The sequence below is a fragment of the Saccostrea cucullata genome, unplaced genomic scaffold, assembly GCF_032062105.1.
Source record: "Saccostrea cucullata isolate Sc308-1 unplaced genomic scaffold, CSIRO_AGI_Scuc_v1 ctg203, whole genome shotgun sequence".
NCBI classification, from domain to species: domain Eukaryota; kingdom Metazoa; phylum Mollusca; class Bivalvia; order Ostreida; family Ostreidae; genus Saccostrea; species Saccostrea cuccullata.
In genome coordinates this window covers 778,252-792,770 of record NW_026925998.1, presented here as the reverse complement: position 1 = coordinate 792,770, position 14,519 = coordinate 778,252, and the positions used below count along the sequence as shown (strand labels likewise).

The window sequence follows — 14,519 nt, the reverse complement described above, 5'->3', positions numbered from 1 at the left end:
TTCCCGTTACATATTATTGTACATGTACTATCAAAATTGTTAATTTGTCTACAATGATATGGATACGTCTGAATTTATGTTTACTGTGTATACACAGACTACAAATCTCAATGAAACTCAATTATCGATGTAGATACCCGACCGGTGCGTAATATTATGTGGTGTTACATAATTAGGCACATGACACACTGTTAATGATACTGTAAATAAATACTAAATATTATTTAATTTGCAAATATAAAATTTTTCAGGTTACTTGTACGTTGTAAAAGTATTTAAAAGACATTCCAGATTTTTTTTAAAAAAAAAATGACAACGTTAACAGGTCAACTTAAATTTCAAATTTCCACCTAACCATATTAAATAGATAAAGCTATGATGAAATTTAAAATGTTTTTAAAGACATTATTTGAAACGATATCAAATGAAATCATGGTGTTTATACCATTTAATGCTTTTTAAAGTATGGCATTTTTTTTAAATCTAGGGAAAATGTTCTCGCAACTTTGTAAAATATGTTTATTTACAATGTTTAGTTTAAAATATATTTATTCATAGAAATGGATTGAACAGCAGGCATAACTGCCTATGATCGTTGACAATGTTTTGGAAACATTTTTTGATAAAAAAAAAAAATATTTGAAACCGTTTGGGAAAAAATAGACAAAATCAAGTTCAAAACATATTGAAAACCTTTTATATTTTGTTGAACTTTTGATGATGGGAAAATCATTACTATTTTATAAATATTGTTTGATTCTAAATTATTTCATTTACCAATAAAGAAAACGATATTTTTTCCATATTTTTAGAATTTTATTTTCTTTAAATAATTTCAAAAGAAACCATACAATCTTTTTAGTTGCCAATTACCGGCGGTGTTTTTATACATGTACGTAACACCAACACCTGACCTCAGTTGTTGTTTTAACAATTTACTGACATATTTTTTAAAGATATAAAACGGTAGCTGGAAATCACTTGAATATTTTTAAAATATATATCATCAACCTGAGAAGCTTAAAGTTTGCCCCCCCCCCCCCCTTACCACACACTCAAGAAAAAATAACTAAAAAAAAAAAAATTTGATAATATTTTTAGAAATAAAAATGAATTTTGTAAAGCTTTATTCTTATTCGTCTGTTATGGAAAAAAAAAACACATCAAAGTATATCTTTATGACAATTTTTATTATAAATATTAAAATTCGGATTTAGCTTCAAATATCACGTATATGTGTACTTAGAATAATATGCTCTATCACCATAATAAAAGAATATTTGTTGAGATCCCGAAAAAAATTAACACAAGTCCCGAATCGTCTTTACCCAAGTCCCGAACCGTCTTGTCGCGAGTCCCGAAACGTCGTATTTGTCAGGTCCCGAAACGTCGTGGTCCCGAAACATCTTGCACCCGGCCGATTCGTACCTCATCTTTGCAATCTCTCACCAGAGGGCGTTTTACGCTCATCGCTCCAACACGGAGCGCGCCTTCTGGTGAGAGATTGCTCATCTTTTATGTAGTTCACGGAATCAGCCGAGGTTTGCCGAATGAGAAAAACGTGACGCAGTACACAAACGTTGTTATTGTCAACCATTACTGGCTTTGTTGCAAGTTCAGGCGAAGCGGCATTAAAAATAATTTTTAAAATGTCGCAACAGGGAGCTGCCTTACAAAGTTACAACAATGAACTTGTGAAATGTAAGTGTTTAAAACCATATTTACAATAATGTATACTTTAAGTGACTTGGATTTGTTTTCATTTCTTTCAAATGTCATTTTTAGAAAATGTTTTTATATATAGGTCAAACAAGTTAAACCTAAATTTGTTTTATGTTATAAGAACTTTTATTCAAAAAATGTCTTCAAATCCTGGTTTTGCCACATATCATTCGTACTCTGTATGGGATTTTTCATGAAAGGCAGTAGGTACTAAAATACAAAGACATACAACTGTTCTAAAGTGAAACTAGGCATACATGTAGCATTCATTTCTAAGAAAAAAAAAAGAAACCACTTCGATGACGATGTAAAAGTCATAGGAACAACTAATTAGAATAATCATTGTCACAGGACAAGCCCCAAAACTAGGCAGCTGGTGGGTTCATAGAACATTTATCTTCTTGATTTTTAACATTTAAATTATAGAACTTTCTATCTAGGAAACAACTAAATGACTAGCAAATGAAATTGATCTCTCTTTTATGGTGGCATATTTCTGCCCCCTACATGGAAGATGAATTATGTTAACATTCAGCTTAATTATGTAGACATGCAACATATTTATGTCAACATGCAAATTAATTTTCTTGACATGCTAGTAACAACTCCTTTGAGAGAATCTGATTTTAATATAGGTAAATTTACTTACTAAAGCCCATTTCTGATGTTGAAGATACAAGATGCAACATAATAAGTTGCATGCCTATGTAATTAACACACAAGTTGACATAAATATCTTGCTTGTTGACATTAGTGAGTTGCATGTTGACATAAATAGGTCGCATGTTAACAAAAATAAGTTGTAGTCTACTTAATAATGTTGCATCTTCAATCTACGATTTCAGTTACGGGCGTCAGTACAAGATATTACCTACCATTATATTAAAATCAAATTCTCCTATACGAGTTGTAACTTGCATGTCAACATAATAATCTTGCATGTGGACATAATTATCTTGTATGTTGATGTAATTTATCTTGCATGTGACAAAATTTATCTTGCATGTAGGGGGCAGAAATATGCCACCAAACTCTTTCTTTCAACCAATCCGAAGGATATAGTCTAGTCAGAGCACTTTAGTTGTAAATCATTTAAATGACGAAATTTCAGTAACCACCTCTGACCTGTTTTGATAGGTATCAATGATCTCTGTAGCAAGAGGGATGAACTGCACAAACAAATACTTCAAGAAGAGGAAGAAAAACAGAAGCTACAAAATGACATTAGAATACTCACTGAAAGACTAGCTAAAGTGAATGAAAGTTTAAGCAAGAAGATGGCTTCTCGAAATGATTTCGATAAAACCATTGCAGAAACAGAGTCAGCATATATGAAGGTAATTTGTTGTTGATCTACACATGTGCGATATACATAATTTTGTGAGCCCACACCAAATTTTACTTGCAATTTGAGAGTGGGCAAGAGTTAAGTTTAAACCCTGTAATATTGAAAATCAAAATTTAAGAAAGTTCTTTGTCTAAAAAAAAGTTTAGTTTAGCTCCCCCTTCTCCTCCATGTAATAATATTTTTGAGACCCCCTTTTTACCCTTGTCAAAGATTGATTAGATTATTTGTCAAATATTCCCACCCTAGATGATATTTCAGAATTTCTGGAAAGCCACATTACTCCAGCGTTTTTCTTATTTTTAGGTTTACAAACCCGCCACTTAAGTTTTTGAATTTCCAGAAAAAAATAAAAATTGAGAAAATTAAATTTTTTTCTTTCCGATGTCAAATTTGAGTCCGGATCGAGATTTAAAATTTACAAACTCGTACTTCCAGTTTTAAGATGGACGTGTAAATAAAAGGTAGATCTGCAAAGTCCATAGCTTGGTTTGGTTTAAAATTTACCAATAGGAGTGCCATACAAAACGTTTTACACGTTCAGAGGACAAATTAAATGCAGACGACTTTGTTGCACAATGACATGTTGGTGAGATAAGGCCATTCCAAGTTTTTTCTCTGTTTAGCGTCCACCCATCTTTCTAAAACCTACCTACCTATTCGCAAAAAACACACAAGCCAAAACATAAAACACAGGCTTAAAAGTCATACAAATGACACCCTTCAAATGATTTGATCTAACTAAACTGCTTTAATAGAAGAAATATTTATTCTTAAGCAAAAACAAGGGATTAAATGCTTAAAATACACTCAATATAACTTACTGTATAGAATTATTTGGAGAAATTGACAAAATTAAAAAATTTTGACTATATTAATCAATTTCAGGACACCTGATGTTGTGTGTTTTTTTTCAATATGGGGTGTCAAAAACCAAGGCGCACGCGGACGCTAAACATAGAAAAAACTTGGAATGGCCTAATTATGTATTCCTATTTCAAAAGTATCTGTTTGTAAATTATTTCCCTCCCACAGATTTAAAACTGCCATTGATAACTATTGCCAAAGACATTGTTTAGGTCTCTGTTATAGCTTACAAACTAAGCACAGCAGTGTTTCTGCTAATTTTTAAAACCAAGGGTCATTATGACCCTTTGATATAAACTTTTGGGGGTCAAAATGATTTTTTGAGGGTCAAAATATATTCTGGTTTGATTTGGGTTCTAACTTAGCTCTGCCTTATAAGATCATATATTTGATGTTCAAAAATAAAAAAAATGAAAGTAAAATATAATTGATACATGTATACTTCTGTTATTTTACCGGTACACAGTTACATTTTACCGATTACACCATTAGGGTTTCGTGAATATCTCAATCAAAAGATAACAATTGAAAGTTGTTGATTGCTTTACAAGACTGTTTATTAAAGATTTGAACTTTCCTCACCTTTTTATTACCATAATTAGCCTTTTTGACAAAGCCAAGCTGTTATAAATATGCCGATGTAAGACTGAACATGCTGAAGCGCCATTTTTACTTGCACTTCCGGTTTTGTTAAGAATTAGATAGGTCTTACAAAAGAATATTTAATAGATTGTTGACGTGGAAATGCCGATTTCAATTACTGCCACTTTGAAATTAAACTAAAAGCAATGATTAATTCCTAGAAAGTTGTCCAGAATGTAAATTAAACATATAAAATATCTTTTTCTATGAAAACATCAATATTGAACTAGATTTTTAAAAACTTGTTGTCATATTTTCTTCTGCGTCATGATGACCCTCTAGGTGACGTTTTTGGGGGTAAAAGGTAATTTTTATGCGTAAAATACGCAGAAATATGCGTTAACGGAAACACTGCACAGTTTTTAGCTCACCTCAACGAAGTTGGGGGAGCTTATGTAATACCCTCGGCGTCGGCGTCGGTGTCGGCGTTGGCGTCCCAGGTTAAGTTTTTTGGAGCAGTTTTCTTTTTAAGTACTTCTATGTCCTATATTGATTAGACATGCATGGAAGATGCTTCTAATGTGTTTCATTGTACCAGTCAAAGTTTCAGATGCTGCAATTTCAGCAAAGTAATGGTCAGGTTAATGTTTTTGGAGCAGGTTAACATTTTTGGTGCAGTTTTTGGTGCAGATTTCATTTCCAAGTAACTATAAGCCCTATGTTGACCAAACTTGCATGGTTGATACATCTAAGGATGCATACTACTGGGCTTGCTTCGGATGCTGAATCTGACCTACATTTTCCGGTTGAGTGAACAGGTTAAAGTTTTTGGTGCAGGTTTCATTTCCAAGTAACTATAAGCCCTATGTTGACCAAACTTGCATGGATGATACATCAAAGGATGCATACTATCAGGCTTGCTTCGGATGCTGAATCTGACCTACATTTTCCGGTTGAGTGAACAGGTTAAATTTGTTGGTGCAGGTTTCATTTCCAAGTAACTATAAGCCCTATGTTGACCAAACTTGCATGGATGATACATCTAAGGATGCATACTACCGGGCTTGCTTCGGATGCTGAATCTGACCTACATTTTCCAGTTGAGTGAACAGGTTAAAGTTTTTGGTGCAGGTTTCATTTCCAAGTAACTATAAGCCCTATGTTGACCAAACTTGCATGGATGATACATCTAAGGATGCATACTACCGGGCTTGCTTCAGATGCTGAATCTGACCTACATTTTCCGGTTGAGTGAACAGGTTAAATTTTTTTGGGCAGGTTTTATTTCCAAGTTACTATAAGCCCTATGTTGACCAAACTTGCATGGATGATACGTCTAAGGATGCATACTACCGGGCTTGCTTTAGATGCTGAATCTGACCTACATTTTCTGGTTGAGTGAACAGGTTAAAGTTTTTGGTGCAGGTTTCATTTCCAAGTAACTATAAGCCCTATGTTGACCAAACTTGCATGGATGATACATCTAAGGATGCATACTACCAAGCTTGCTTCGGATGCTGAATCTGATCTACAATGTACATTTTCCGGTTGAGTGAGCAGGTGAAAGTTTTTGATGCATAATTCATTTCCAAGTACCTATGACTTCTTTAATGACCAAACTTGCACGGATGATACATCAAAGGATGCATACTACCGGGCTTGCTTTAGATGCTGAATCTGACCTACATTTTCTGGTTGAGTGAACAGGTTAAAGTTTTTGGTGCAGGTTTCATTTCCAAGTAACTATAAGCCCTATGTTGACCAAACTTGCATGGATGATACATCTAAGGATGCATACTACCAGGCTTGCTTCGGATGCTGAATCTGACCTACATTTTGTGGATGAGTGAAAATGTTAGTTTGTGATGAATGTATCATTTCCAATTAACTATGAGCCCTATAATGAGCAGACTTCTTTAATGACCAAACTTGCACGGATGATACATCAAAGGATGCATACTACCGGGCTTGCTTTAGATGCTGAATCTGACCTACATTTTCTGGTTGAGTGAACAGGTTAAAGTTTTTGGTGCAGGTTTCATTTCCAAGTAACTATAAGCCCTATGTTGACCAAACTTGCATGGATGATACATCTAAGGATGCATACTACCAGGCTTGCTTCGGATGCTGAATCTGACCTACATTTTGTGGATGAGTGAAAATGTTAGTTTGTGATGAATGTATCATTTCCAATTAACTATGAGCCCTATATTGAGCAAACTTGCATGGACAATACATCTTAGGATGCACACTAATGGACTTACTTTGGATGCTGAATTCGACATACATTTTTTCAGATAATAGACCAGGTAAAAGTTATGGGTGCAGGTCAATTACCAAAAAACTTGAAGGCTTATATAACATTGTATAAACCAAACCAAACTTGCACAAATGTTGCATCAGGAGATGAAAACTCTCAAATTTGCTTCAGATGCTTAATTTTAATTACATTTTCATGAACAACTAGTTTAAATTTTTTATGTACCGGTAGGTCTATTTCAATGTATTCGATCAAAATTGCTTAAATATTTTCATTTCTGGAATGTACACTTTTTGTTGGTTAATTGTGTGACTTTGCCTTACTTAAAGACAACATTCGTTGAGGTGAGCTCTGTAATCTCTGATTACCTATGTTTAAGAAAAGGATTGCTTATGCATCTGATGCAACGAATAAAACTATTGGAGAAGACAAGAAGATAATTCCATTTGAGGAAGAAATAAACAATAGCCTAAAGAAATGAAATATTTAACATGTTTAAACTTTTGGCTTCAACTGGCAGAAGATGAAATAAACAAGGGATCTACATTTCTATTTGTAACCATTTTGTTTCCAGTGGTAAGGAGGCTGTTAGGAGAGCATAAAAAAGAAGCGAAAATGAATGTACAAAAGTCAATAATTTATCCAAAAAAAATTTTTTTTTTATTTCCTCCTCCTATGGGACTTTTTTATTCTGATGTTCGTAAACCTAAAAAGAAAAAAATGCTGGCCTGAAAAAGAAATCATCCGACAACATTTTGTGCAACAATTATGAATGTAGAGTTATCTTTCTTTACATAAATGTACAGGGTATCCCAACTTTGTATGTCTTAATTTTTGCACATGTATTAAATACATGTATAACATGTATTAACATTAAACAAAACAACAACTGTATGCTATACATGTAGTATGAATTTCAGTAACATATGTCATATTAACACATAATCATGCATAATTATAATTAAACTATATTGACATAGTTTTTATTACACCATCAAAAGTTAAGTTATTTTTTTAGTGATAAAACACATTTAATATTGAAATTGTTAATTAACTGTGTAACAGGAAGGGAAATAATATATGAGTGGACAGTGAATTGAACCCGGGCCCCTGAAAACCCGGTCAGGTGCTCAACCAACTGAGCTATAAAACATTACAACTGAACTGTCATTTGAAAACTGAAGATGACCAATCATGTACTAGGTAGTAGAATTTTAAAAACAGGCATCTTTTCACATGTTCAGGGAAAGAAAAATGTTCAAATTGTGTTGAAATCTAAGCACTATCAGGACTTTAGGGAGAATTTAAAAAGTCTGTTAAAAAAACAGCAGAAATTTAGAACACATTTTAAAGTTAGGTTACTAGTAAATTGAAAACTGCCTCAATGCAGTGTTTAAAACTCGCTTTAAAATTAGCTAGACATGCAGGGCTAACTGCTAGTGAAAGTTTTCAGCCCTGCTGAAAATGTACAGCCTGAAAAAAATAATTGCTTTTATAAGTTCATTTTAATAGCAAAAATGTAAAAGAGGTCAGCTCACCATATATTCGATCCCAGACCTATAGGCTGATGAATTCTACCCGTTACCTTGCTACACTTGGCATTTAGTAAATATTAGTTGATAAATTTGAGAGAGTTTTATCAAAGATCTGAGTTTTAATTTCTGGAAAAATTTAACATGTCTAGTTGGGCATCAATACATGCAAATCTTTTCGCCCGTGACAAAATTTGGGCAGTTGGGTGCACAATTCAAACACTGCTCAAATGTCCATTTCTTAAAAATGTTTGTTGAGTTTTCATTAAATTGAAGCTTATGAAAAAAAGTGAGAAGATTTAATCTTTGATTTTTATGATTCAGGTAAATCAATCATAATATAAGCAAGATTACAAGAACAATACTTACATGTATACATCCTTATAGTTACATGAAGTCCTTGCTAAAAAAAGAAGTTCAGATAATTTTTAATCATAATCAAATTATGCTTTGAGCACATTATTTTGTACCAATTTTATTCAATTTAAGGTAGTACAAAACACCAGTGAGTTCTATTTTTACTATTTTCTTAAAAGGTATAGGAGAAAAAAAGAATTATATCACTATATTGTCAACATTGAATGACCTATGTAAAAAAAAGAATAAGGTGGACATGGCATGTTTTCATCATACTTTGTTACTAAATGCAGTGTAATTTCTGTTCCATAAATAGCCGGGGCTGATATTTGGAGACATATACATATAAGGAGTCTCCATTCTTAATGTACTGTACTATAAAGTTCAAATTCATATCATATCGAGGTCAAAGATCAAATATTGTGACATATCATCTACGGAACCTTTAAATTTTTTTGCAATTAAAATTTTTTTTTTATTGCCAAAATATGTTGATTTTTTGTAAAAATTGAATTATACATTTATATGCGTAGCATATTTACTTGAGAATTCTCAATGCAGACACTATGTTTGTTCTTTTTTTATTTTATTTATATAATATTTTCCACAAATTTACTAGTATCAACATAGTTTACTGAAGGTAAGTAAGAAAAAGGTTGTCGTTATAAATAGCACCACACAAGTTTTCAATAAATCAATTGAAAATTTAAAAAAAAAAAGTTCATTCTTAAGTTGAATACCTGATTTCACAATTTTCTTACAGGTCTCTGATAGACCATATTTCAAGCTTTGTGGGCAAAAAATGTGACTGTGGTTGAATTTCTTACATATTATACATAAAGATAGATTTTGTATCCTAGAACAAAGTATCAAAGTTAATTAGTTTGGGAAAAATTGAATTTGGGGAAAAATTTGGCCTATCTGTTTTGTACTACCTTAATAACAAAAGCATTCTAATATTTCCATTGAACAATATGTTGAGTATTATAAGAACAAGATTTCAACAAAATAATGAAAACAAGGGCACCACAAAGTGGAGCCGCCATGCAAAGAAAACATGTATATCTATAGATCAAGACAGCTAGCATTTGACATTGGTCCCGATACAAAATACATCACTTCCATTTTGCAAGGACATAACCTACAAACAGTATCACTATAATAAGCTTTCTTAGCATGTTTATGCATTAAGCACTATTTTAACTTGAGAAATACTGTTAAACTGTTTGGTTTGATTGCCTAGCTCTCAAATTCATGCAGTCATCATGAATTAAGACTTTTTTTTTATTCATAGATTTTTTTGTGCTTTCACATGTATTGACTGTACAATACATCAGTTTGCATTCAATATATTATATACTTTCATTTCTCTTTTGAATAAATACAGAGATAGAAGAGATATCAGAAATGGGTAAAATCTGATTTTAAGAAAGTGGTTGGATATGTTTCAGCTAACTTTTTTTTTCAAAATGTTAATGTTCAAGATACCAGTGTTCGATGGTACAATAACATGTACCTTTAATAATGTATATTGGAATTTTTTGTTTTCTTTAGAATATGTACATCATAACTCATGTCATATATGACCGATTAGCTAGGGGGTGTCCACACTGTCAGTCACAGTGGCTCGAACCTACAACTCGCAGATTTAAAATTCAATGCTCTACCGACTGAGCTAAAGCGTTAACCCGCTAGCTAGTGGTAGTAGGAGGGTGGCCTCACTATATACAACGCATAGCCAATTCTAACTTTATTACAGATAGAAACAAATTTCATTAATATTCAGCTATACTTATAATAACTTATATATTAACTTAAAGGTTTTTTGGTTTTAATCTTTTTTCTGCAATTGGAAGAAAAAACATGTTATTGTACGTGTATTTATTTTTAGATCCTTGAAAGTTCCCAGACCTTGCTGAATGTACTTAAAAAAGAATCCCAGACTCTGAGAGAGAAGTCAGTCCCTGGTCAGAGGGTGGCACAGTCGTAAACGGTCCCAACAGAGTGCTTCAGTTGTATGTCAGAAAGACAGGAATAAAGGTGCCCTTATAAGTATTGCTGTGATACTGTCAAAATTTTGGATAAGAATAAGTAAAAATGTTTCAGTGTTTTCATGAAGTTTGGAGGTTGAACAGAACTTTTTGAGAGAAATTAAAAAAAAAAATTGTGCTAGGCAGCATCTGTGCAGAATCTAAATGTATTGCAAGTACCAGTGTAAAGTACACAAAAACTGAAGAATGAGAAATGATATTTTGCACTTGCACCTGTGTGAATGATTTAGAATGTTAATGTTTTATTAAATTTTGAATATCACTGATTAAGTGCATTAGTACTTGGCTGGTTCTAGTATGTATTTATGGAGTAAGGGGAAATCTCAACTTCTTAAGCAGTTAAATTGGTTTCTATTTATAAATACTTTGTTTGTCTTAATTTGAACATTTTTTTTCTGGGACAGAATTACAGGTAACCCTTGTAGAAGATGAATTAGATCTACTAAGTATCTAACTGTATCTTTATGTTTATACAATATAATTTTCTCAAAATTCAAAAAATATTTTTTATTAGACTAAATATGTAAAAGGTTCATAGGGTAGATTTCATCATTGATGACATATATGATTCTAAATGCATTTGACCCATCTATTATTTGTGGAAAAATCTGGCTTAATTTACTTTTTGTCAACACTGTTTAAAGGTATTTGAACTTTTTTTTAAGCTAACTGTAAATATTCTAGACATACTTAGAAAAGACTGTGCATTTATGTACATTTTTTCCTCAGATGATATATTCATAGTATTTTTATTTTTTTTTACATTTCAAAATATTTTTATGAATGTTTAAGTTTTGGAAAGAAGGCATGAATGCCTTTAATTCATGAACTCTGCTAATTGAAGATTTCTAATTATAGAAATACATTGTGTGTTTTTATTTTACACTTTTGTTTGTAAATAAAAATTTCAAATATACATACTATAAGTATTTTTTTTAAAGGGGAACTTGAAAACATACTTTGAAATTTGTAGAAATATCAAAATGTATGCCCTCTATCCTGCTTAAGCCATATTTTTTCTTCAAGTTTTTCAGTTGGACTCAATTTTTTCTTTCACTACATATTCTTACAATATGAATGCCATGATTTATTCTAATACCTGAACAAGAGGCCCGCAGGCCTCAGTGTTTTCAATAAGATTTTCAATAGAAGGAAAAATAGATGGAATAGCAGGAAACCAGTCTCGGCGAGGGGTCTGGGGGCCGCCTTAAGCGGGTCCAGAGCCCTGGTAGGGGGCCCAGGGGGGCGAGGCATTTTTGACTCATTTTCTTACCTCTCAGACTATTAAAAAAGTACCATTTTTTCACATTCCTGTCACTATCAATTAACAAATATTACCTTAAAAAGCCAATTAGAAACATTTTTTACCTTTTCACAGATTTGTTTGACAGTTTTTTGACAGACTGAGTTTTTTTTCTTCTGAAAACTAAGTGTCTATACAAACATATAGACAACTTAAAAGTATGAAATTCTAGTACAGACAATTGTCTGTGGTAGAATATTATACTACATATGTGTGTTTCACATAAATTAGTCAGGTCTTTTATTCAAAATTCAAAAAAAAAGTTTTTTAGTTAAAAATGTAATTTTTTTAACACTTGGTGATGTACAGTACCCTCCAAAAATTTGAAATATTCTGCAATCTTAGACGTTTCATAAAATAATTTTAAAACTTATTTACTTTGGCATTTTCATTATGTACAGATTGTCAGAACAAAATAATTAAGAAAATGGAATTTGATACAAAATACTAGTACATTAAAACCTTCCCAAATGTGAAAATGATACTGTTCCTGTATTTCAATATCTTTACACGAATAAATGAGAATAAAATTTTACATTTTCAGTTTGAGGAAATTCTGTAAGAATTTCTACATGTACGTCTGAGTCACGATCAAAATATTAAGACTTTTATTCGTAATTATTACGTCTGAGATTTTCAGTTTGAGGAAATTCTGTAAGACTTCAACATTTTTCGTAAGGGCTTAAAATTATATTTATTTGCCGTTTTTTCACCGGGGAACCCCTCACTTAATATTAAGGCTGCCGCACAATCAATTTTCAATCGAAAATTATAAAACACAAACAAATCTTTTTGGAAGGGACCATTCTTTATGCCTCTTAATGTATGTGATCTCAAACGCATGTGTTACAGCAGCAGCAGCACGTTTCTCCACGACTTCGCTCAAATATTCGTTGTCCGCGCCGCCATTACATGATCTAATCAAACTTCCTTGAAAAAAGAGCGCACTCAAGGGAAGCTACTCTAAATCATGGAAATAGTTGCGATAAAATCTATGGATTTCACGTATCAGCCCCGGCAAAATCTTATTCTTAATGACGGAAATTTCATAGCCGGCAAAATTTCTCGTACAGGCGGTTAATTTTGCCGGTTGCCGGCTCTTATTGAAAACACTGGGCCTTTAAAGTCACCTGAATTTCAAGAGTTTCTCAGGATATATTACCACAGACTGAAATCAGAACTGGAGGCTTTGTCTCATATGTGACAAAAGTTAAGTTTGGCTAGGACTCTTTTAACAATTAGTACATTGCTTATGCAATTTGTCTCCTAGAAGTTAACATGTTAAAAAAAAGGTACATGTGCACTATTATCTATACTTTTATTATGACCACCTTAACCCAAACCCTAGTGCTAGAACCATATAACCTAAGAATTAAAATAGCAAGCTATTTGTTGAGTAATAGTGATACAAACAGTTTGTCAGCTAGATGCCCTTGAGTATAAAGATTTCTAAAAGTGTTTTTAGATAAATGACTACTTGGCCTGTGCTTGATCCAGGAAATATGAATTTTACAATTTTGTTAAAGGTCACAGTGCCCATTTATATTATGAATCAAACATGTAATTTAGATGTATCATTTGATTGAGATAAAACCCAAAAAGATTTTCATACAAAATAAAGAAATATTCCAAGGTTACTATATAAATCAAACAGTGAATTATGATACATTCAATGCAGTGGTCTGCCATTGAATTTTTAAAAAGAATTCTCTGAAAATTTAAGGAAAATAGAGGGACTTAAGGTTAGCTATGACCTATTTATTTATAGTTATTTATTTGACTTTGAAGGTTTCTGCCCTCTGAATGAAAAGAAACTCAATTTCATTTAATCTCTAATAAATTGGGCATCCCATGATTGGCAACTGTAGTTTTTTTATTCTTTGAATTTCCAAAGACAAGAAAATGACCCTGACCTGATTCCTTAAATCAAATGGTCAAATTTAATTAGATTATATCTAACTGATACCACCGCTTAGTGATATTGATTTATAGAAACTGTGAAAAGTCTTAAGAATTTTTAAATTTAACAAACATGAGAAGAATCTCTCCTTAAGTATTGTGTAAAATAATATTTCACTTTTAAACTGCAGTAAGATTATAGTCAAAAGTATTATTTAAAATTTGTGTATTGAGTGCGACTCTTTAGTTCCCATATGATAACACTTTAGAAAGGATGAACTTATTTAAAAATTTAATACTTCACTCTAAGTGGCAATTCATCTGAGAGACCTGTTTCAATTCACAGATTCTAAGGCAACCTACCATATCTCCCATTCCAACATGTTAAAGAAATTGAATTCTTTTCCCTTCAAATCAAGAAGTGTCTAAAGAATTTAACGATATATAGGCATACATTAACAGTACTTTTAATACTTTAAACTATAAGTATACTGATGTTCTATTTGAAGTACAAATGATATAAGAGTACATGAACATTGATTTCTAAAGTATAAGAGTCACTTGTACGGTTTCTAAACTATAAGAGTCACTTGTACGGTTA

General features: G+C 32.1%; 1 protein-coding gene across 1 annotated transcript; it reads left to right on the top strand.

Moving 5' to 3' along the window:
* The first annotated feature begins 1,559 nt into the window (after nt 1-1,559).
* On the top strand, nt 1,560-11,636 carry LOC134270352 (microtubule nucleation factor SSNA1-like). The gene is made up of 3 exons (XM_062752592.1): nt 1,560-1,701; nt 2,860-3,059; nt 10,557-11,636. The coding sequence occupies exons 1-3, from the start codon at nt 1,650-1,652 to the stop codon at nt 10,653-10,655; spliced, it is 351 nt and encodes a 116-aa protein (XP_062608576.1). The 5' UTR covers nt 1,560-1,649; the 3' UTR covers nt 10,656-11,636.
* The last annotated feature ends 2,883 nt before the right edge of the window (nt 11,637-14,519 follow it).

Excerpts from the sequence above, each read along its gene's own strand:
- LOC134270352 (XM_062752592.1), top strand. The coding sequence starts at position 1,650 with ATGTCGCAACAGGGAGCTGCCTTACAAAGTTACAACAATGAACTTGTG. Across the intron at positions 1,702-2,859 it reads CAACAATGAACTTGTGAAAT|GTATCAATGATCTCTGTAGC; the intron begins GTAAGTGTTTAA and ends CTGTTTTGATAG. Across the intron at positions 3,060-10,556 it reads CAGAGTCAGCATATATGAAG|ATCCTTGAAAGTTCCCAGAC; the intron begins GTAATTTGTTGT and ends ATTTATTTTTAG.